The following is a 23,850-nucleotide window of genomic DNA, read 5'->3' as shown; positions in this document are numbered from 1 at the left end:
TGGAAACAAGCAATAACCCCCATCATCTAGAGCATTCTCAGCTATACCTCTAACTTAAGTTTATTAGTTTTCCAAGTGATGTAAATAAAATTAATGGCCCTGACTTTGTTTATGGGCTGTGTCTCCATGCAGGCACAGCCCTGGTGCAAACACTCCCATCCTGGTGTTGGAAGGCAGCTGTAAACCTCTATTCCTTATGGCTCCCTTGTAGCTCTGTGCTCTGATGCAGCTCAGCATGCAGATTTTTGAGTAAGGAGAGGCAATAGTTTTCAACATAAACAAGTCCTCTGGGTCACATTAACCTCCTTCAGTCTCTGTGTTAAATAATTAAAATAAACTAGGTAATGCTTAACTATACGTATTTAGAGGCTTACTGGAGGAGCTTATTAGTTCAATATTCTAACATAGTGTCTTAAACCTTCCTGAGCTCCAGGATCCCTTATTAAATATTTAGTGCATATTGCTGAAAAAGTCAAGATTTGCTTTATTTTTTAGAGGAAATGTCTATTCTCAAAACTTGCTCAGCCTTTAAAACACTGGCCATCTCTAAATGCTGCTTTTCTCAGGTTGTCATTTCTTGCCATCAAGGAGTATTTTCCATTTGTACCAACCTTAATAGCGCCCCAAGAATTAATACTTGCAGGAGGCTCTGCAGTGCATCTTTGCTGTATTCTATAGAACCACCTCAAATACCTTTTTAAGCAATTCATTTGACAGCAGTTCCTTTGGATAGAGAGAAGATGTGTGTCAGCTGCTGACTGTGCTTTGGAGACATCAATATTTCTCCTCTTCTGCTTCTAAAACTGTCAAAATGAAATTAGTTAATTGGTGGGTACTTTAGTGTAGTTGCTGTGGGATAGTAATTATTGGTGACAAGAGCTGCTGGATGTGCACTAATACACTACAGCAAAACCTCAAATTTGGAAATATAAGGCATTATCCTGCACTGCTATTATGACTAGTCATTTTGCCATAGTCAGACTTGCTAGAGATTCAAACCAAGTTCAAGGACTTCTTGCCAGGAGAGAGAAGATTTTGCTTTGTGCAGAGCAGAGTTTTATAAGACTTGCCACATAGCTAAGCAACAGCAGCTTAGTGGATTAAAATAACATCAGTGATATCTCCAGTCTCTGGGGTAATGAGTTCTAAGCAAGGCAAAGACCTCCAGGAAGGGATTTTGTTTCTGTGGAGTCTCTATCAGATGTTAGTGAATAATAAACAAATAACAAATTGTTTCACTGAGTCCATTCTCATTTTGCCTAATTGCCTGTCTTGGTTCAGTGCTTCTGAAGGCAGCACACAAACCATGTGGCATTTACCTTTACACCCAGGCCTGATTGCTTGCTGAAAGCAGCACAGGTCCTGTGTTTTCTCTCTGCCTCTAGCCAGAAGCTGGTCACTCCCTGCTCCAGGATTGTCTTTCAGTACTTTAACTCATCACTTTCCATGTTGTTGTATGGTCTGAGGTGTTAGCTGAGAGAAAAGGGTCCCTGCTCAGCCTCCATGAGAGCAGCACCTTGCAGTGTGAAGATACCTGAGGAAACCATTTACAGAATCCTGCAAACAAAGCTGTTCTCTACTCCTAACAGACTCCCTAAATGGTCTGTGTGCCATAAAACATGAACTACCTCATAATCCACCCCTACACAGATGCTTAAAATTACTCAGAAGCTGACAAAGGATAATGGGTTGGACTGGCAGCATGCTGGATCTCTAACACAGAATCTATTCATCCTGGTAATTGCCATCCCCCCTTCACATGAAACTCACCTGGGCTTTAAGCTGTGAATCATGATCAGTCATAGCTCTGTTCTCATAAGGGTAGGAAGGAGAAATATGAGGTGAGAAACCCTTTTAAAGAGGGTAGTCCCAATTTTGACAAGGTTGTTTCATGCACATGTTTGTTTCTGCACTTGCAGTATTTTCAGGTTTTATGGGGTCTAGATTAACAGATTTTTCTTCTCTACTGACCAGATTTTTTTCTGAAATTTGATGGACATGTAAAAAGTTACCTACATTTTTTTTTCTATTTTTCAACTGACAGGAATGTTAGAAGAAAGAGAAATCTATTCTCTCTCACTCAACTTCAGTGTTTTTTGAATAACAATATATTACTGAAGTTCCTGATAAAATGTCAACAATCTTAAATAAATGAAAGGAGAAATGAGTTATGATTTTCAAAAGACTGCACCTTTTAATCTTAGAGACCAAAATGCTTTCCTGAAGGAGAAATAATGCTGGGTTTTTTTCTAGACCATTGCAAATAGATGTCAGGTTAGTTGCCAAATAACATGTCTGATTTCATGTCTAATAGTTAGTGGAATTTAATGAGTACAAACTGAAAAGTGGAATAGTTCTCAGTAGGAAGGGAGCTGAGTTCTTCTTTTGACACACCCTGCTGTTCACTCGCTTGTAAAAGATACCCACAGGTGGCAATTCTGTGCTCTCAGTGCCTTGCCTGTGTGAAAGAATAAATGTGAAGTCAGAACACACTGGGAACAAATCCTCCCTGGCTCACAGGTTCAATAGGTTTCAGGAGGAGTGAAAAAGGGCAGCCTTTGTAGTGAAAGGAGGGTGTTGGTGGTCTGAGATTTTACTATTGATAAGTAAGGTACTTGATATTTAAGGTAATTATACCTAAAACTTCTGTAGGGAGTGGAATTCATATGAAATTCAGGCCTTCAGGTGCCCCACTGCTGCAGTGAGTTTGGAAGACATACTTGAAACCTCCAAGCTCTTTTCTGGAAATCATTTGCCAGCTGGGTCCATCAGAACACTGTGCTCTGGGCTCTGTGGAGAGACAGCAGAGAAACCCTTGGGAGGACTGAAGGGGGTCATGAGAGAGATGATGAAAGACTAATTTACAAAGGCCTGTAGTGACAAGCCCAGGGGGAATGGCTTCAAACTGAAAGAGAGCAGCTTTAGATGGGGTATTGGGAAGAAATTCTTGACTGTGCGGGTGCTTGCCTAAAGAAGCTGTGGCTGCCCCATCCCTGGAATTGTCCAAGGCCAGATTGGAGGGGGTTTGGAGCAACCTGATATGGAGAAAGGAGTCCCTGCCCATGGCAGGCAGGTTGGAACTAGGTGATTTTTTCAGGTCCCTTCTAATCCAAGCCTATCTATGATTAGATGATTTTATGATTATCATACTTTTCCTCAGCTATCCCATCCACCAGCAGGGAAGAATATTTGGCTCAGGGACTCCCATGTGGACATTCCCTTCCTTGGAGTTGTCCTGGTACCTGGGGGAATCACATCTTTGTGAGATTTTACTTGTCCAGCTCTTGTCTCTAGGATGTTTTAGAGTTAAGAGCCTCTGAGGAACCGGCGATGCTGAAATTTACTCACCCCATGTGAAACTGTGGGTGCTGGCAATGGATGTGGATTCTGGTGCTTCCCTTTTTTTTACCTGAAGGAAACTTGCATGGCAAATTTCCTTCAGGTAAAAGTAGGACACTCTAAATGAAGTGTTTAATATCTGAAGGTCTAATTCTCTCTGGTGCTGAGCCTTGTAAATATTGGTTTGCATAACTTGGAGTTAGGAACACTCTGTACATGGCCAGGTCAAATTTTGGGCACGTTTACTGTCAGCTTATTGGTCTGGTTTGCTGTGTAGTTTTGAATTGTGATTAAAGACAAATCATTATTTTGCAGCCTCACAGAACACAGAGTGCTTGGAATAGGATAGAGAGAAACCTGTTTTCTTGTTTGTAAGTGAACTCTTCTGGGGCTTTGTTGCTGAAGCCAGATCCCTTCTCAGCTAAGGCTACTTCCAAAGTGTACATATTTATGATAACCTCAGGCCATTTGCCATCGATTTCAGGATGAATTAAAATATTCTTTCTAGATGTATCCTGCCTTATCACAGCCACTGATTCACAGTGGAATGTATCTTTTACTGTATTTTCTTGTTTTAAGCCCACTAAGTTTATTATACTCATTTTAGAATCTTCTAAGTCCTCCACATTTTGTGTCTCTCCCTTAACCTTTACCCAAAAATAAAAGGGAAATTTTACCTTAGATCCTGTACTGCCATTTTTGCATTCTCAGAAGCAGCTTGTTGGAGACTGAAATTAAAATTACCACATATTTCACCTGTAATTTAGGAGTAAAAAGTAAATTACTTTGTTAGAAGTATTTAAACAGAAAGCTTGCAGGCACTTAATCACATACAAAATAACAAAAGACTTTGGAAAAGCCATTTCTATTTCTACATTGTCTTGTTGAATACCACCACACCTGTTCCCTAACAATAAAATTTTATAATATTTGTTAAGCAAAACTCATATTTTTATTAAATGCAGAAATTTAGGTATTTTTGCATTACAGGACTCAGACTATTTCATTAAAGAAAAGTCATGGCAGTTCAAGTGGGTGAGTTATTTTCCTTTAAAGTTCTGTTTGCCAAGGTAGAATTAAACTGGGCTAGCCAGAGCTGTCAGTGTGCTGACAATTGAGTTCTCTTCAGGGAAGTGGTAGTGCAGAAATCAGCCTGTTAATTATATTGTTTAATCTCAACTGGTCAGGTTTGCCTGCTCTGAAGGTGGACAGTCACTATAAAGAAAGTCTTGTAATTTCTTGTGCTCAAAAGAGGCGCTCACAAATAATTACGAGATGCAATCACATAAGATCAAGAAGCCTCGATGGATTAGTAATGAGATAGAGCCTTTTCCCTCAAGGTTGTTGTTCCTAAGCCAGATCTGCCTGCTGCTGTTGGGAAGTGCCCTCAGACAGGTGCTGGGTTCGCAGTGAGCTGGAGCTTTCAGGGCTGCTGATAAGTACAAATTCACTGAAGAAAAATTGCCGTGGCTGTGGTTTTCTCTCTGGCTGTCTCCTTCCCTCTTATCCAGACAGGAGACAGAATTTCTGCTGTTTTCTTGGGTTGTGCTGACTGAGGGAGATGAATGTGATTGCAGGCAGGTTCCTGCTGCTGGGCAGTGAGGATGCTGCTGGACACGAGTCCTCTGCCCTGGGCACTGGAGGGAGCCCAGCAGCAGGAGGCAGGAGAGCAGCTCCTGTTTAAAGCAGAGACTGCTGGAAGTCCACGTTTAAAGGCTCAAAGAACAGTGTGAGGGAGGCAGTCCAACCCCACACAGCATCCTGAGAAGCTTTGAAAATAACAGGAGTTGAGCAGGTGTGAATGGAAGGGAAGTCCTTTTCCATGGGCTATCCCACAAGTGTGCTGTGCGGGGCTGTGGAGCAGCTGGCAGCTCATTCCAGACAGTGGCACCAATGCAGCTGTCACTGTCTCCTGCTGCAGGGATTCACTACACACTAAACTGACCTTTTCCTGCCTTCTCAGCACCTTCCAGCAAGGGGTCTTGCAGAGGAATTATGGAGCTGCTGCTGCTCTGTAGGAACAGCTATTGCAAACCATAGCTGCCTCCCAGCCTGTCCCTGCTGAGACACTGAGATGAAGGAAGTATCAAAAAGACACTGAATATAATCTCACAATGTCCATGGATTTTCATAGCTATCTACTGTTCTGACAATTAATATTGCAAAGCAATGTGTGTTTTGAGATCAAGAAAAGCCACCCACACTGGCAGAAACTGTTTTCTAGTGAGTTAAAACAATTTTTAAGGGTAAAAAATCTCTGCATGAACTGTGGGTTGAAATTTATTTTTTTTGAGAATATTATCAGAAAAAACTGTTAAAAGCTTTAATTTTTTTTTAATATGTTGACTGCTAGAGGAAAACCCAACTGCTTTATTTAGAGTACCATCCTTGTGGAAAGAATGAAACTAGTGACAACTGTACCAGGTCACCTTTAACTTCCTCAGACAGGAGATGGTGGAGCATTGCTGTTAAAGTCAATGGCTCTTGGGGGAGCCTAACCAGCACTGCAGAAGGTAATGACATGTCCTCTCCTGCCACCTATGGCTGCTCCATTATCCTTGAAAGCAGCCATGAAATTTGCACAGCTTTAAGAGGAACATCTGCTTCTCTCCCTTGGTTGTTTCCTTCACATCTGCAGCAGCGGTGACAGGGCACGTGCTCTTCTTCATTCACCCTCGTTGCTCTGACCTTTCCTGTGGCTCATTTTTTATGCTCTGTCTCCTTAATGACTATTCTAATTCATCTCTGCATTTGCTGATAGTCTTATTAGGGCCAAGGGAAAATTCACCAGGTGAGGAAGCCTGTTGTTTTCTGGTAAGGATGAAGATTTGTCAAATCTGAAAAGCTGCCTGGGATACTTTCAAGGGACAATTTCACTACGTTGTTTCTGCAACTTGCCCAGTTGTGACAAGTGTTCCTGCTAAAAAGAGCAATCCCTCTCTTCTGTGGCCAATGAAGTAAATCTCCTTTTCAGAATTACATGCATGATTAATTTTTTTCTGGCCAACATCTAGAAAAATATCCAAGTGTCTTCCTGCTATTTAACCATCTAATTGAGGTTGATTTCAAATGGATTTCATTGCTAACATAAGAACCAATAATTTAAAAGCCCTTGGGAATTTGAGACTTCCCCTTCAATTCTAACACCTCTGAGCTTCTAATCCAAATATGCTTTGTCAAGTGTCCTGGAGCTAAGCCAGTGTCTGGTTTCCTACAGGCACAGAGAAATGCTATTATTGCATCTCCTGCATCACAAAATAAATGTGCTCCCTTATTGGGGGGCAAATTTCCATCTCATGGTCAAAAATCCCCTTCCAAATACAATAATCTGCAAGAGCCAAGAGCGCTCTTAGTCCTTCGAGTGATGGCAGTGAGGACTGAATTTGATTTAAGGATCAAACTCTCGGACTTTCTCCCAGAGTTGTGGTCTCTTTCTGTCAAAGCTATGACATGGTGTGGGGGAAGGCTTTTAATGCTACTCTGCAGTTTATTCCTGTGGTACATATTACAGGATACAGTGGCTTCTGTGCCATTATGTTTTAACTTTTCACTTCAAGCTGAGTGGCTTAATTAAAATGGAAAATCTACCTAATCATTGTCAAGGACTGTCAATTTTAATAAGAATGGAAGAAGAGCTGGATGCTTGGAAAGGGGTGTGTGGAACAAAAAATATAATGTTTTAACTGATCATTCTTTCATTTCTGAGAAAGGTCTGTCTGTACTGATTCAAGCAAGCAGCTTTTGTGTAGTAATTCATATTTTAAGCCTGGGTGAAATATCTTCATTTTTGCTATATTGCCAAATGAAAAAAAAAAAATAATTGTGTAGAACAAGCTGAGTACTGACTTCAAAAACAACTTTTTGTTGCACAGAATAATAGGGTTAATAATACAAATGGCATGGAGGAAATAAGGTGAGAGATGAGCACAGTTTGTGTGTTATGGCAGCACCCACTTGTGCATGCCTGGTTACAGAGCAGAGATCTCCACATTTGGCTCTTTGAACTGCACCCTGCTGGGATTTTCTTGGGTTACAGACTGTGACTGCAATGTTAAAATTTTAGTCTTGCACCTTTATTCTCAGGTAAAGAAGATTAAAAAGTGAAAGTCAAGAGGCTCAAGAGAGCTGCAGAATATTGAAAAGAAAAAGAAGTATTAATGGTGAAGCTTTGACAGAGAGTCGTCAGTATAAGATAGGAAATGTACAGGCCCTGACAGCTTCTGAATTCTGACCTTTAAATTATGATTCTGTCATTAGCAGTGTAAGTTGGGGTCAGGAGTTTAAACGTGGGCCTATGGGAAACAATTACCAGGTTGATTCTGACTTTATTTCCTTGTGATTATGTTTTATTGTGTGTCTGTTACAGTGAGCACAAAGTGTGGACAGTCTGCAGCGGGTTTCTTTTCATGTAAGAAACCCCCCTGTATTTCAACAATGCTGACTAAAAAAGATGTCTGTTGACATTCTGGAAACCTCACTTGTGCTTTGCACTTCTGGATATAGCAGTTAAAACAAGTTCAGTGATCTGTTCAGCCAGACTGGGTAGAGTCTGTACATGCTGAAACCACTTAGAAGTCATCATGCCACTCAGAGTTAAAAATACATTTGTTCAATTTAGTTTTATGACCTGTTATTGCTTAACTGGCAGCTGCATCTTATCCTTGGACTGCTGTGATGCTTTCCTTGTCTATTCCATCGGATAAACCCAAGGCAATCATTACAGCTGGGTAAAACCTGATATTAAATGAGACAAACTTTGAAAATAAATAATCAGTGGTGATCAAGACATAGGGCTTTTCCCAGGGATTAAAGACCAGCTGAGGAGCTGATGGCCTGGTGCATTAGCTGATCTGATTGCTTGTAACATTCCTCAGAATTCCATTTGCCTGATTTGCCTATCTCATGAAAACCTCATCCCACTTCAGCAGTGAAATCTATCATTCCAATTCAGTCTTATCTGCAGTTCTGGTTTTTGCAAAAGACAATTTTTCTAGTGGCAACAAATGCTGCTCTATGATTTTAATGAACACAGAGCAATTAGTGGAAAGAAGGATTCACTACCAGTCTTTTAAATTAAGAATGTCAAGCAGGACAACCAGTAGAGTTTCATAAACCACACCATTCAATGATAACAGTTATGTCTGGATATTTCTGGAGCAGATTGTTGAATGAGGGTTAATTAATGAATAATTATTTATTTGCCTACCACTGACTGCCAAATTCAGGCAAAGTGTTATTATTCTATAGTCCCATCGAAGTAATTTAAGGAGGGAAATATACCTTTACATTATAAAAACAAACCCCAGAAAAGCAGAAGTTCTTCATGCCTTGTGTGAGCTGTTTTGAGCAGTGAAATGGAGTACAGTACACGTTTCCTTGGCTGCTCTCCTCAGTTTTACTGATTCTATTTGGACATGAGAATAAAGATTCAATTTTCACTTGAAATTAAGAGAATGCTTTTCCCCAAACATCTACTTTGTTTTCTGGCAACTTCCATTTACTTAATCTGCAGAGCCTAATGACTTAGAGGACAATTAGTATTTCATATTCTCTAAACAAATATCATTCTTGCCTGATGAGCAACCTTGAACTGGGTTAAAAATACCTTGGGTGTTTAGTAGATTACAAATGTTTGTTTTACACAAGTAAGCCTGAAATGATCATTAGATATTTCAGGTGATGGAGGAATGCTCAGAAAGGTGCAAGGCTTAATCCACAAAATATATTTTGTTGCATGCATGAGACAGATTTAAAAGGTTTTTATTTTTTTTTTTTTAATTTCTTAAAGATTATGATACTATTAAATGAACTTCTGTCATGCCATAGATGAGCAGCAATAAGCTGCTCTGAGACAACAAGCACAGCCCTGAGACTGGGTGTGGAGAGCAAATGGCAATGAGCTCCTGGTGCCTGTGTTAGTGACACCTCGGGCAGGATGGCTTCATTATTGATGTGGATGGGACTGCCTTTCTCAGTCTGTGGTCCCAAATATGCTCTTGTTGCTTTCCTGTGGCAAGAACAACCCTGTTTTAAGAAGAAATCAGCTCTCACACTTGAGGAAGAAAATTTAATTTTTGCTTACAAAGTGGTGAGTAGCCATAAGCCTGGCCTGTGTAGATGTTTGTGTACCTGCTTTCTTCAGGCAAGCAGAAATCTCTCCAGGGAACTGGTTTCATGCTCTTTCCCTTTCTCTCATGATAAATTTGTGAAGGAAGGAACAAATGAGAGAAAAATAGTGGTCTGTGTGTAATAGCAAGAGTGAATGTTAATGGGACACCTGGGAAATACTCCTATATTAGAGAGCACAATGTTGCTCATTTGCTACAAGTTATGATTGAAAACCAAATCTTTCCCTTGCATTTTCTCCTCTGCCTCACCTAAAATAGCCCCACAGCAGGAAGCTCCCCGTAGGAAATTATTAACCCTGCTTTACTCTGAGGTGCCTTATGAGGTTTTACACTCTTGAGTTTTTCTGTGCAGTGATGTGTGTGCTTGAGCCAGGATGAATATTTGTGCCCAGCTGAAAGGCAGCAATCCTCATTGATGGACTTCAGCGAGCACCCTGGCAGATATAGACACTCATGCTTTAATTTGTTTTTGCTTCCAGGTCGCCCTTCATCCACCTTCCCATTTGCAGCAGCTTTTCCCTCCTCCCCCATGCATTTCCAGCACCTTCTCAGCTGTTTTGATTTATTGACCACTCAGATTTAATGCTTCATTCCTTGGAGAAGTCTCTGTGCTTGTGTCTGATCTAAGGTCACCCGTGCTACTTATTCCAGGGGACTTTAATCTCCATATGGATGTGACCCCTGACACTCACTGCAGAATTCACTGTGTTACATGATTCTCTCCAGCTGTGTCAGCAGGTTCCTCCACCTGCTCTGAAGGGTTATGATTTCATTAACTCTGTGGGTCTCATTATCAGGGTTTGAGGTCACTCACCTATTTTCAAATATAGAGGTACACCTACTGTACCCCTGGTGCTCCTCTCTACTTAGTTGCTTGTTTTGAGAGGTTTCTTTTCACCCCACGTGTCACTTCTCACCTGAAACAAGTTAAAGTGGTTCAGGGCTGGTTCCCTGATTTCCCTGTTAAAACCTTGATTGTGATTTTGCACATACCACACTGCTGGTTTCCACAAGGAAAAAAGTCTTGATGAGAACAAAATCTGCAACTTTTTAAGTTGTGAGAAAAACTCCTTGGTTTGAAACCTGCACATTGTGGAATCTCCAACCTCTCTTCCTGCATCTGGAACGTGGTTGTATCTTTGTTTGCTTTTTTCTTGCAGGTGTTAATGCTAGGAATCATGATCCTGAGGTGTATTCGAGGATTGTAGGAGTAATGGTTAGCAAACAGGATTCCTTTTGCCCTTTTTTTTGTTTTTGTTTGATATTTTTTGTGTGTGTTACATCTTTGCCTGCTAGCATGGGCAGGTGATTATGGGAAGATATTTCTTGTCTATTTGTTCCTAGAACAGCTGAGCTGGGCTTTTGTGGCAGTTCTTGACTATCTCTGAGCACTCCCTTACTGCCCATAAGTGAAAAGGTTGAACTTTAAAAGTGAAACTGGACTGATTTGTATATTCAGAGACCATTTCTGAGAAAGTCTATGTGTGTATACATATATATATTGTATATCCTTGGGGGAGGAGAGCATCTAAGATAGAACCTTGTGACATGAATGTGAAATTATGAAAAAAATCCAGTGGCTGATGGAATGGTAGTAGAGAATAAGCTCTGCTGATATTCTCAGTCTCTAACATGGTGCGCAGATTTCACTTTCCAAGTGACTTTTAGCTTCTTTCCTTGAGAAGAGTTGTCATCTTTAGAAATACCCGTTTCCCCTTTTACCCCCCACCAAAAACCCTGCTGTGTGAGCCAGATCAGTTCTTGTAAACATATTTGGCAAAGAATATGAAAAATAGCAAGTGTTATTTCCTCTAATATTTGTGTTTTTCTAACAATATTTGCCTTCTGGTGTGTGCTTCCTATGCTCATGTGTTTGTAAGCAAAAGCCAGCACGAGATGAAGGCAGATGATGAACTGGCACCAAGCTTTCTTCTCTTCCAAACAGCATCAGTGCTGACTTCTGAACCCATTTGTTTCTCTTAATGTTGTCTTCAATATTTAGTTCCATAGCTGTTCATCCTCCTATTGACATCCATCCTCTTACCCTTTAAATAAATGATGCAGTTGATTTTGTGCAGACCAAGCTTGCTGGTTTTGAGGCTTTCTGAGGAATGCGCTGAGCTGGGCTCATCCTACTCCAGATTTACTGCTCTCCACAGCATAGTAGCCCTCTTCAGATTATGAAACAGAGATAAAAACTCCCTTTAAACTTGTCTTTTCCTTATGTTTCTTAGCCAAGAAATTAGAAAGAAGAGGAGGTTGTTCAGGATTTCTGGTAGAGGCGTGCTGCCTGCATGTACATTGCATTGAGACAGCACTCCCTGGGAGTGATCAGATTTAGTCACAGAGATGAAATGGATGTGGACAGAATTGGTTAGCAGCCTTCTGAAAGCCTCCTTCTTTCTTTGATACGTTCCTTGTGGTTTTGAAGTGCATCACTACCACGTCTGATATTTTATTAACAATAATTGTATTTCCCTCTTTTCTTTTGAGCATTTCAAAGAGTTTTGGAAGTATTAATTGAGTATCTGCCCTCTGACATCTATGAAGAAAGTGAAAATAAGGTCTTGTCAAATATGTTTGTTGAAAAAAGTATTAAGAATAATACAGAGAATATTAAGAATACCACTGAGAATAAACAGTTCAGTAGTGATTATTGAGTCAGCTCTACTCACAATTGTGCTGATTTATAATGTCCAAGCCTAATAACTTCCTGGTTTGTGTTTTCTTGTTCTCCAGAGATGTCTGTGTTCTCAAATCCCAGGGGGCTGTCTTACAGCACCTTCTGGGGTGAAAATCCTACAGAAAACAAATAAATGGTCACAGAACCTTCATGTGGCCACTTCTTGAGGTCATTAAGAAGAATTGTAGTCCTGGGCACCCGAGGGCTGTTATCTGTATATATTAGTACATATTATCTCATTATGGAAGGCAGCAACATTCAGAGCAGGGAGAGTATCCTGGAGGTCACTTCCATTGGGGAGCCCTGTCCCACTGAGTGCCCTGTACTGGGAGACACAGAAAGAGTCCTCAGTCAACCAGAACAGCACTGATGTTTCTGGGGAAGCAGAGCTGCAAAGAAATTAGGGTATGGATAGCAACACAAGTGCAAAACTCCTTCCTGATAAGAGGAAACACAGAGCCACATGTTTTTTAACACTCATCCCCTGTCCTCCACCGTGCCTGGCTGGCCCATGCTCTCCATTTAATATGAGGAAGGTGCTCTGTGACAGAGACCTTTCTGTGGTTTTGTTCCTGATAAAAGGTTCCTCCCTCCAGAGAGTTTTCTTATTTAAAAGGGAAGATGTAACTGAATTTCAACGCCCAATACTGACAGCCCTGGAGCTGCATATCTGAGTAGGTTTATAGGTGATGAGCTATGAATTTATGGGCTTTTCTCCCCACATCATTTCTCCCTGAAATGGCTTTCCTGATGTGTCCAGCACAGAATTCACTTACTGTGATCTTCACATTTTAGAAACTCTTCAGTCCCTGCTCCTCTAATGACTTGGTTTCCAGAGAATCCATTAATTATAAAATATTTTAAGGTGTTTCTTGAGTGTTTCTGTCGGTATAATCTCAGCTGCACGTTAAGCGTACTTTAAACCTGAGATGAAAGTTTATATAGTGCAAGATGAATGTTAAAACATGCAGGAGAGAATTTTTATATTCTTTCTTTTCGCTGCTGTTGGGCACCTGAATGCAGATACAATGGGTTTAAGATACAGATACAACAGGTTTAAGATGCAGATACAACAGGTCTAGGTAGGAATAGACTGAGTTAGGCTTGGTTAAGATTTTCTGTGAGTTTTCTTAAATGTGAAAGCCACTCTTCAAATGAGTGTTTATCCTCCAGATTTCTGAACACTGGCAAAAACAGGACCGAAAGGCACCACGTTAACCCTCAGCATTTGTTCAGCACCTGCTCACAGATGTGTCTGAATATTAAGGAGAAATTCATATGGTGCTCAACAGCATAAAAAGTGTCAGGATGTGTGTGAACAAGCAGGAGGAAATATCGATGTGAGCGTGTAGGAGGGGAAAGACTATTACAAGGGCAATCCAATTAATGCAAATGATGCATGCAGATGGCTGTGGCTTTTTTAGTGCCTCCACTGTTGTACTCCATAAGAGCTGTGCATTAGGGATGAGGGAGGGGAGTTCTGCCTTCCCTTGTGTGGCAGTGGTGTTTTCAAACCTGGGTGTCCCATTCCTGCCAGGAGAGGAAGAGGAGACACCTTCCCTTCCCTGCTTGTGGAGCTGCAAACAGGAGAGTGGCAATAAAACACCTCCTAAACCAAGGGCTGCTTCCATGAGGTAACTTAATCTCACCTTCTGCAAACAGCAGTGTGTCTGTTGACTCCTGGCACTCCAGGGCAGCACTATCACTGCTTTGAAAATCAAACAAGAAAATTGAAAGAGAGCCCCAGGTTTTTGGGGCTGTAAGCTCAGGGTCAGTGTGTTTGATTTCCTTTGGTATTGGTTTAACAGGACTGTTCACCTAAAGACAGCAGGATTTGAGCTGGAAAATAGACATTTGCAGCTACATATTGATCCTTGGAGCTGGATCTTGTCCATCTTTATGATGTACCTTCTGGAAAAAGGGTTTCTTCTCTTATCTCAGCATCTGATGTCTGGTGAATGGTGACTTTCATTGAGGACAAGACCCGGCCACTTGGTCTTTCAGATGAGATAAATGGCAAACACAAATATGTGGCCTGAGCAGCTCAAAATTTTTGCTTTTTATTGCTTCCCTTATACAATCTCATTCACAAGAGACAAACCAGACTCTGACCTTGCTCTCCTGAAGGTTGGCTGATGATTCCAGTGACTGCAGGACCACCACAGTGGGTACTGCAGGAAGCCAATGGAAATTTTCTCCTGTTTACTCCAAAGAGTTTTGATTCAGGCTGTAGTACTAATAAACAGATCATGAAATAAATATTAAATTCATTTAATAAATAAATTAACAACCTCTCTTAAGTAACAATCCCGTTTTACAAAATCTTTTCTGTCAGAACTTGTGCCACCTTTTCTCCAAGCATTGTCATGTCAGGTATTGTTAGGAGCAATATTTTGGGGTGAAGTGGCAAATTTACTTTCTCTTTTGTGTGTTTGTTTTCTATATTGACTTACAGAGAATCTGCTTTCCCCCTGACTAGTAGCTGTTTTAATTTTTTTCCATGTTTTTATTATATGGGTATTAGGTATGTGGGTGAAAAGTCAGAGTCTGCCAACAAACTTATTACAGTGGCTCTGTAAGGTACTTTTATGTTATCTTCAGCATTTTGCCAACTTGCTGTAAAATACCTTATGCATTTTTTCTTCTGTAGCACATTTTGCTTAAAAGTAGTATAGCTTTGTCCTTGGGGGAAAAAATAAAAAAAAAAACCCAAATCTCTCTGTATATATAATTTTTTTAAAAGTTGAGTGCTCAAGTAGAACACTACATTTCCACTCCAAGATTGAATATGCATAGTTTCTTGTCCATTGAGGTTGTTATGAATACAAATTTGGCAAAAAAATTCAGGCAGCCAAGTGTTTTCACAAGTATTTCAGCTGTGCTTGAAATACTTGTGAAACCAAAACATACACAGCAAGGAACAGTGCCAAGCCAACTTTTAAAAAAGTTATATATATATGTATTTAATACTGTTTTTTTTTAAGAACCCCCATAGAAGCCTAAATTGCATTGCTAACTCTTTTTGAAAGTTAATATTTCACACCTAATCAAGTCATAACACTTTCTGCACAAAAATGACAGTGATCTTAATCCCTCAGTAAAATTTCATTTATAAAGGTGTGCCCAATGTTAGTTAGGAGCAAAAACTGTAAAAAAACCAAAAAACCCACATCATCCAAACAAAAACCTCCAAACAGGGCAAACACAAAGTGAGAAGGAAGCAGGAAAATTCTCAGGTTTGTCACTTGGAGGACTGTCTGTTCATGGAGAGTTCTCTCCCTTCCCCCTGCATCTCTTTATTCTCTGTGCCTTTGATATCAGCCACACCTACACCAATATCTGCGCTGCCTCCCTTCCCATACTTTGTGCTGCTTTGATGGTGACTATTTTTATTATTCTCAGTGTTGTCTCTCTGTCTCGCTCTCTTATGAAATAACCCACCCTTCTCTGTAGTGCTGTTAATTTACAAGGTGCTTTACAAACACAGATAAGAGCCATCCAAGGCTCTACTCTAAATAAGACAAGACAGATGCCAGATGAAGCACTTGAAGGCTGTTCAGGAAAGTGAGGACATGGAAATGACTTATGCAAGGAGCTGAGGGGCTTGTGGAGTTTCTGAGAGGGGGTTTAGGCAGGATGGAGAGGAGGTTTGGCAGTGGAGGAAAATGATCAGCTGCAAGGAGCAGCGGGGTGAGACGTGAAGACAAGAGCAAGGAAGAGAAGGGGAAAAATAAACTTGGAGGAATAGAGGACAGTGAATCATCAGAAAAGCAAGAGGACACAATATTTATCAGAGGTTTGCTCAGAATGGTCTGGGAGGGAGCTGAAGAAATCCATACAGTTTGGGTGTGCTTTTTTTTCCTTTTGGCCAAAACTTGAGTATCCATGACAGCTTTTCAGCCTACTTTGTTCTCAGCCTGTCTGTGATGACAAGCACAGCAAGCAGTGCTTACATGTTGATGTGTTAAAAAGTTTCCTTCCTATTAAAGAAGTGTCCCTTATATTAAATATTATCCTATCCATTGTGTCCATTTATGAAGGGAAAGAATGAAATATAAAACCTAATGGATGTCAGGAAGGCAAAGGAAGATGGGTGTGCTCTGTCTTTTTGCCTTCATCATCCTACTGAATACTCCAACCTGCTCTTTTCCCTATGGCTTTGTAAGGTTGAGGGAACATAGACTGAAAATTTGACTTACAAAAACTAATTTTATAAGAAAGAATGGTATATAAACTCAGGGAACGAGCCAGATCCTACAAGACGCTTCGCTTCTTTGCATTCCTGGGATTTAAGCTGGCGCTGGGGAGATTCAGTATCTTGTAGGACTGCACAACCTGGCTCCTTCTTAAGGCACTGATGTGTTTTTTCTCTCCACTCCTTACCTGTGGGATGATTAGGCCAGCACCAAGTGAAGCAGGGGACGTGTGAAGTGGTGGCCGTGCACCGGTGCTGCAACAAGAACCGGATCGAGGAGCGATCCCAGACGGTGAAGTGCTCCTGCTTCCCGGGACAGGTGGCCGGCACCACACGGGCTCAGCCCTCCTGCGTGGAAGGTGAGAGGCTCTGCTCACTCCTGCCTCGTTAAAACTGTTTGGGAAGTTCAGTCCCCTTGGTGTCTGACCTCCCACCGCCTCAAAAAGCGTAATCCTTCCTTTTGTTAATTTTGGGAGCATCTCTGTGCGTTGATGATAATGAGCCTGTGCATAAATCTTGGTGTAATTAATCCTCTTAATATATGTACTGGTCCATTTTGTGTCTGTGCCAATAAAACTTCTTAATTTTTTCTCACAAGAATTCTCCTCTAACACTAGTTTGAAAACGCCATAAGCCAAGAAATTCAAGATTATGATATTAACTCTTCCAGATGTCTTAAGAATTAGTAGCTTGGCTAGAAATTCACTGAATAATAAATGAAAGCCTAAGCCTGGGCATGCAGGTGCTGCTGGGACATCTGGTATGGAGAGTTTTTCTCTAAATCAATATTTCACTATTTAATGTGCCTATTTTTTGTAGAGGTTGCTGCTCTTGTTAAGTTAGTAAATCTACTCCAAGACTTTTTTTTAATCTCATTTTCATTAATCCATAAGCAAGATCCTCTTTTCATTCTTTTGCACATAAAATTGCAACTGGTTTACTTAAACATAAAACAGAAATCTTCAAAGTCCAACACTAATCTAATACTCAGAAATATTTATCGTCAGACATAAAACTCTAAATATATGTGAATCTGTTTTTTGAGGGGTTTTTTACCTATTATGAAGCTGTCAAAATAGATGTTTAAGAAGTAGATTTTTTAAAAAGTTTTTTACATGCCTTGTGTTTTTATGCTTCGTAATTCAGCAATACAGTTAAGTTTAACTGTGTATTTTCTTAGGCAGTTTTCTTGTTACATCAGAACTATCTTCTGCATTTTTTGGTGACACATCAAATAGCAGAAATACTTTTACATATAACAGATAATAGAAGTCAGGCGTTATTTTAAACTCACTTAAAGACTGCAAAGGTGACACTGTCATTCTATGGCAGAAATACATAAATACTGCAGAAGCTTGATTCAGTCAACAGTTGCTGAAATAATTTAATAGCTGTTGTTTTCTTCAAGTATAGTTACAATTAAGTGCAACAAAATATTGTGAAGGTAAGATTTGGACTTTTAAAGTGGAAGCCTTTGATTCCCCCTCACTCCTTAGGGTAATGCTTTATCAGGCTTTGCTCATTTTTGCAAGCATTTGTGGCTACAGTGAGCTGCTGCTTTACAGAAACTGTAACTCTCTTTTCTTAGCCTCAGGATTAGCTGTATTTTCTCCCACTCTATACACACTTTTCAGTAGACTCCTACACTGTGAAAGCAAGAAACTGTTCAGGTCTTGAATTTGCAAATTACAGACTGATACAGACATTTAGGGTTTTTTTCCAGCACCCTTGTCCTGAATCAGGACTGTTTAATTTGCTCTGAGTTTAAGGGGAGGGATACACCCAAAACATTGAATTACTTGTACAACCAAAAATAAAAAAAAAAAGATTTTATAATGCAATTGGCTGGTAGCTGTTTTTTATTTTCATTGAACTTCAGGCCTTATCCAGTAGTGATGCTCATTTGCATCAGGGCAGCAATTCTCTCTGCTGGTGGTCACTGGTACCTGGTATTCCCACCTCGAATCTGCCCAGCAGACCTGTGGCTTGCCATTCCTCATCCCACTCCTCCAGGAAGGATCAAGGTGCCTCCTTCCATCCCACACTCCCTTGTTTTGTCTGTCTCTGTGCCTGCTGGGTGTTGCCATCTCCCCTGGGTGTTTTTCATTCCATCATTTCTGACCTTGTCAGGAATGATCTCTCACCTCTCAGGCAGCACAGTCAGGTTTCACCCATTTCTTGTCCACAACCTGATGTCCACAATCAGTCAGTATCAAAGCAAATGATCTGAGACCCAAATGACTGGTGGAAGTTCATACATTTATTTTGTAATATAACAAGACTGAAAGATTAGTTTACAAAAGCCAAAGCAGTGTTCCAGAAGTGTATTTTTTCATAATGCTCTTCAGTAAGAGCGCAAAACAACAGTGATTGAATGAACATTTCGGCAATATCCTGATGTCAGCTTGCCTGCTTGACACCCTAATTTAAAGGTTGCTGAAGAACAAATATATCTTGAAATTAAAAGGAAAAAAAGTGCTTTACAAGAAGTAGAGTCCATTATTTTTGCTCATCTCTTCTGAATGTGTTATCTTTTAAGGCATGCGATTCAATAGTTTGTGCACATAGTAGCATAATGCAGACTAGCTGAATCAACATTTTGAGCCATGTTTTATTTTGAAATCCAATAGAGATTATGTAGGATTGTGTAGTGATATATTTGATAATAATTTTATGTGATTTGATGAGTGCCACGAACAGTTCAAATCTGAAAAATGCATGCAGGGGTTTGTGCTGTTGTTAACAACAGGTTTATAAAGTCATGACAACATTTCTAAAAGTAATAGCCATGTTCTTAATAGAAATTGGCTTAAGAGTAGAAAATTAATACATTTGCCTAGTTAAAGTGTACAACTATAGCCTCCCAAAACATATTGAAAAAGTGGCAGTGTGACTGCAAGTTGATTTTTTATTGATATTCTAATGTTTTCCAGGGGTTTCCTATTCTTACATGCAGTATTTACGGACACACCTCATGGGTTTGCATCTCTGTGCAATTCTGTTCTCTCACCCAGTGAAGGAAGAAACTGGCATTTCTCTGTCCAGTCTCTCATATGTGTGTATGGGTTAAACAAGAAGCCTCAGCTTCACTCCCCCTTACAGCTGGTACTTGACTGAAGCATGCAAATGAAGGAGACAAGTCGTTTTTGTAGTCAGTGGAGATGGAAAGACACTTCCAGAGGTCAGCTCAGAGTCAGTCTCTGGTGGTGCCTGCCTCTTCACAATTTCAATATGGCATTTATCCTTCTGAGGACTGGTGAAGTGTTCAGCCACTTTTTTAGCCTCTAACACTCTCCATGTAATTCATGTTAAATCAATAATTGTTGTTTCTACCTTTTGAAATCAACCAGTTGAACATGGCACAAACAACCCCCCTGCAAAAAAGCAACAGTGATAAAAAAGGTATTGTTTTTCTTTCCTGCTTCTTTTTTTCTAGCTTCCATTGTCCTGCAGAAGTGGTGGTGTCACATGAACCCCTGTTTGGATGGAGAGGACTGTAAAGTACTACCAGACTATTCAGGTTGGTCTTGCAGCAGTGGAAATAAAGTCAAAACCACAAAGGCAAGTACAGAGATCACCTCTATTTAAAGGTGCCAGTCTGCTGATTGCTCTTATTGCATTGTGTCTGTGGGTTTGAGCACCAGTCTTGGCCTTCTCAAAGTTTTGGAAAGCTGTGATTAATGTAGTTGTTCTCAGAGAGGAAATATTAGGTCAGAACTGCCCCTTCACTCCTGCAGTCAAACTGAAAATGGTCCTGATTCAGTCTTCAGTGAGCCAAAGAAACTATTTCATTGTGCTCAGTGCTGGAGGGATAATCATGTTCCAGAACCAATCCTTCAATCTGCAGACTGAGTACAGGGATCCAAGATCTTTACCTTTAATGTCACATAGAGTTAGATTCCTGTGCTGGACAGCCTTTTACCTTTTGAAAGTACCAGCCTGGCTTGGGAGTTGTTGGGAACCTGCACTGACACCACTGTGCCACACTGGGCACCACTGGAAATCAGGTTGGTTCAGAATATTTCTAATTACAGACCACCCTGTAGCTGGCCTGATTTTTTTTCTTTTAAACCAAACCTTTGCTACATCATCTTATTTATTAATTAATGGACAGAAAATATCATGTCCTCTGTCTGCTTGGCAATTTAAAATGAGTTCAGTGCATTGAAGTTCAGCAAACTGCATGTCTAAATACATCATAAAGCAGGAGTCTTTAGCAGGCAATAGCAAGGAGAGACATATGCTCAGCTTTTCCCTTTACAGCCTCTTCTAGCTGGGAAAGAATGTTGTTCATTAGGTTACAGTCTGAGTTAATAAGCAATACTGTCACCAAATGTTGTTTAGTAAAGGCTGTTCTGAGGAATGAAAACTGCACTAATTTCTGGATGGGTGAGAGGAAATTGGATGTTTTGGGCAGCTGTGGTGTGATACTGGTGGTCTACAGACATTGCACAGTGGCACCCCTGCATGTGGCAGAGGGGCTGGAACTAGAAGACCTTCAAGAGCCTTTTCAACCCAAACCTTTCTATGATTCTGTGGCCAATGTTATTTATCAATTACCAAAGATGTAGTCTACAGCCTGCCTGGGTCCTGCTGTTCTCTTCTGGTGGGCACTACACCTGGAGTCAGGCCTGCAAACTCTGCAATCAGTGTGGATAACTGGGACTCAGTTATTATAAGATAAAGATTACCCTCAGCCTTTCAGCTTTTTCCCAGTGCTGTTTTTTAAATACTCATTTATAGACAATGAGTAGCATGGTAGCATCACACTGAAGGGTGAGTCTGGTGAATTAGTAGTTCTAGATATTGTACAAGATAACTTCATCTCTGAACATACCAGAAGAGAGCTGACAATTTATATCAAAAGGACCTTATTGGTCAGGTTAATTATCCCTTGAGTGAGGGTTAATTATCCTTGATGCCTTCTAGGGGTGGGAACAGAATAAAAACTTTTATGTTGGCACTGATAACTGAAGGCCTGGGGTGTCAAATCCTCATTCATACAGCTGCCTCTTCCTTCCTTTGGACAGCTGTAAGGAAACTAGAATGGACAGGGAAAAGGGAAGTGTGGAGTAACTAATATTTTTATTTTGAAAATGAACCAAAGGCTTGACTCAGATCAATAAATAAAATATTTCTTAGGTATATTATTAAAATTTTGCACAAAGAGAACTGTTTGAACTGTCAGACCCATAGCCCAAACTGTTCAGCCACCTGTGAGCCTCAGCAAGGGGATGCTCAAATCAGAAGCAGCAAAACCCTTTGGGACAATTTTACAGAATGTACACATCCATGATTTTTTTCCAATTTAATAGTTGCCTTATGTCTAAAACACAACAGTTGAGATCCATTCAATGCTAATTTTTTTCTGTGTTATGCAGCAGATATGATCTCATTACCATTTAAATTTGTAATCAATTTTCAAAGCTTTTTAAGACCCTGGGATCAGTGCTATGTGGGACAGTGGCTTCCACAGGTTAATTATACACTGAAAGAGGAAATGCCATTTAATCAACTTTAAGTCCTCTATCTTTTCATTCCATAAAAAAAAAGTAAAAATAGTGTAACTAAAATATTTGAAACACAGGAGACTGCTGACACTACTCAGTACTTAGATGGATAGTTAGTGTCTGAGTGGGACAGTAAAATGTGCAAAGCTGAGGAATTTGCATCTTCCATCAGTTCCCTCAGGGAAGGAAATAAAAACTTCTCTATGCTGAGTGTCTGTTTAGTTTTGTGACACATGTAGACACTGCAGAGCAGAGCTGACAAAGCTTTCCTCCTTCCAGCTGCCTGTTCTCATCCATTTCCAGGACAAGAAATCCAACAGGAGCCTCCTCACTGTGCAGCCAGAGCTGCTGGGTTTGTGCCCTGTGTGTGCATTAAGGCTTGAACACATCCCTGCAGCCCCTCCAGGCTCCTGTGGGAGTTCTGCTGTCGGGAGGAGATTTCTGCTGCAGGAACAATTTATTCCCCCATGTGCTGCCTGGTTCCTGATTGCCTCCCATAGGATGGACCAGTGGGAATGGGCAGCAGTTTGCATGAATGGCCCCTTGGGATGTAAATCCTACACTTGTGCTGGAAGCATTGGTGTTGGGAATGACATGAGGCAAAGTAAAATAGGAGATTTCCAGGAGATGGTGGTGGCAAATTTAATGGTGAACTGTCATTTCTTTATCTGCAAGTCCCCCTCATGCTATCAAATGACAGTGTAATTAACATTTCTATAGAGATTCTCCTTTTCTGTGTGGTATAAAAGTGTGGCTGGGGCAAGTTCATTCGTTGTCTATCCTTGTGCAGCTCTTTTGCAGTAACAATGCACCTGTTATCATCCTTTGTTTGGTCAATTCTGTGTGAGTAACTCCTTCCTCTTCTTTTATAGGTAACACGGTAGCAAAGGCTAAACCTGAGGGTCACTCCCAGAACTATGGCATGTAGAACTGTTCCTTGGCTCTTGTACAGAGACCCTTTTTTGTCATGATGTTATTGACTTAATCCCTTGAACTTGCAAAGGAGCTGGGAAAAAGGACAACACTTCTCTTTCCAACTGCGGCTGCAGTTCCTGAACCTGGATTTTGCTATTCCGTGGCACATGATAATTTCACGAGGAAAAACAAGATTTGGTTCTACCTGAAATGCACCTTGGATTCCCAAGGATCTGAAACCTGGCTGAAAAGTGTGGAAGAACACACCTGAGCTTCTTGTGGTGCACCAGGGATAAGACTTTCTTAATGACACAAAGATATGTAAAATTGTTTTAAATGAGTTTAGGCCATGAATGTAACTTAGGGGATCATAGAAAGAAAATGCTGATGTTAGAACTGGTACAGATGATCTCTAAGGTCTTTTCAACCTATATGATTCTATGGATTTGTATGAGGTGTTTCTTGCATACAGTACAACATAAAAATACAGAGCTGATCCCAGTGAATTGATGGGACTGTGTTAGTAAATTATGTCTTAGTGTATTTTCAACTGTAATTTAGTACCTATCAAGGTGGTATGAAGGTGAGAAGATGGAACTTATAGAATTAGTAGCAATTATTGTAGGGCAAACTTTGGTTATGGCTGTGCAATTAGATTTATTTCCTTAGATAGTTCGAGGTAGTTTAACCTTTACATTCATAAGTGATGGCAGGAAAGCATGAGGAGGAGATAAAATTTGAAAGCAGGCATAGTTTTTCTTGTCCTAAAATAAATCCATTCTCTAGGGGAATAGCAAAGTATACATATTCCTTGCCTCTTTGAATCTAGATATGGAAAAGAATTTAGCCATTAGCTAGAAATATTCATTGAGATGCCTCAAAAAAAGGAGAGCAGGCTTGTACTGCATAAGGAAGGCTTACTGGAAGGAGAATAATTTGTTTGGATTTTCATAGCTTTGGTTATATCCTAATAGGTAACAAAATTCATAAGCAAAATTCTAGATAAAAGTGAATCTTCAGTTTCAATTAGTTCTTGTTTAGAATGATTATAATAATTAAATGTCCAGTTCCTTGACAGAC

General features: G+C 40.3%; 1 protein-coding gene across 7 annotated transcripts in view; it reads left to right on the top strand.

Moving 5' to 3' along the window:
• TAFA4 (TAFA chemokine like family member 4) overlaps positions 1 to 23,276 on the top strand; it is a 68,543-nt gene extending 45,267 nt beyond the window's left edge. For 3 of the 7 annotated variants that reach the window (XM_014251501.2, XM_088061827.1, XM_088061828.1), the window contains 3 exons: positions 16,549 to 16,704; positions 19,782 to 19,865; positions 22,728 to 23,276. In XM_014251501.2, coding sequence (XP_014106976.1) covers positions 16,549 to 16,704; positions 19,782 to 19,865; positions 22,728 to 22,783 — 296 coding nt within the window. In that variant the 3' untranslated portion in view covers positions 22,784 to 23,276. Of the gene's footprint in view, positions 1 to 16,548; positions 16,705 to 19,781; positions 19,934 to 22,727 lie in introns of those variants that run through there. The other 4 variants (XM_088061823.1, XM_088061825.1, XM_088061824.1 and 1 more) reach the window with 2 other exon arrangements.
• Positions 23,277 to 23,850: the final 574 nt, after the last annotated feature.

The sequence above is a fragment of the Pseudopodoces humilis genome, chromosome 13 (assembly GCF_049639895.1).
Source record: "Pseudopodoces humilis isolate 2021_Gansu_Grassland_sample_001 chromosome 13, ASM4963989v1, whole genome shotgun sequence".
Lineage (NCBI taxonomy): Eukaryota > Metazoa > Chordata > Aves > Passeriformes > Paridae > Pseudopodoces > Pseudopodoces humilis.
This window is presented reverse-complemented; position numbering and strand designations above follow the sequence as displayed.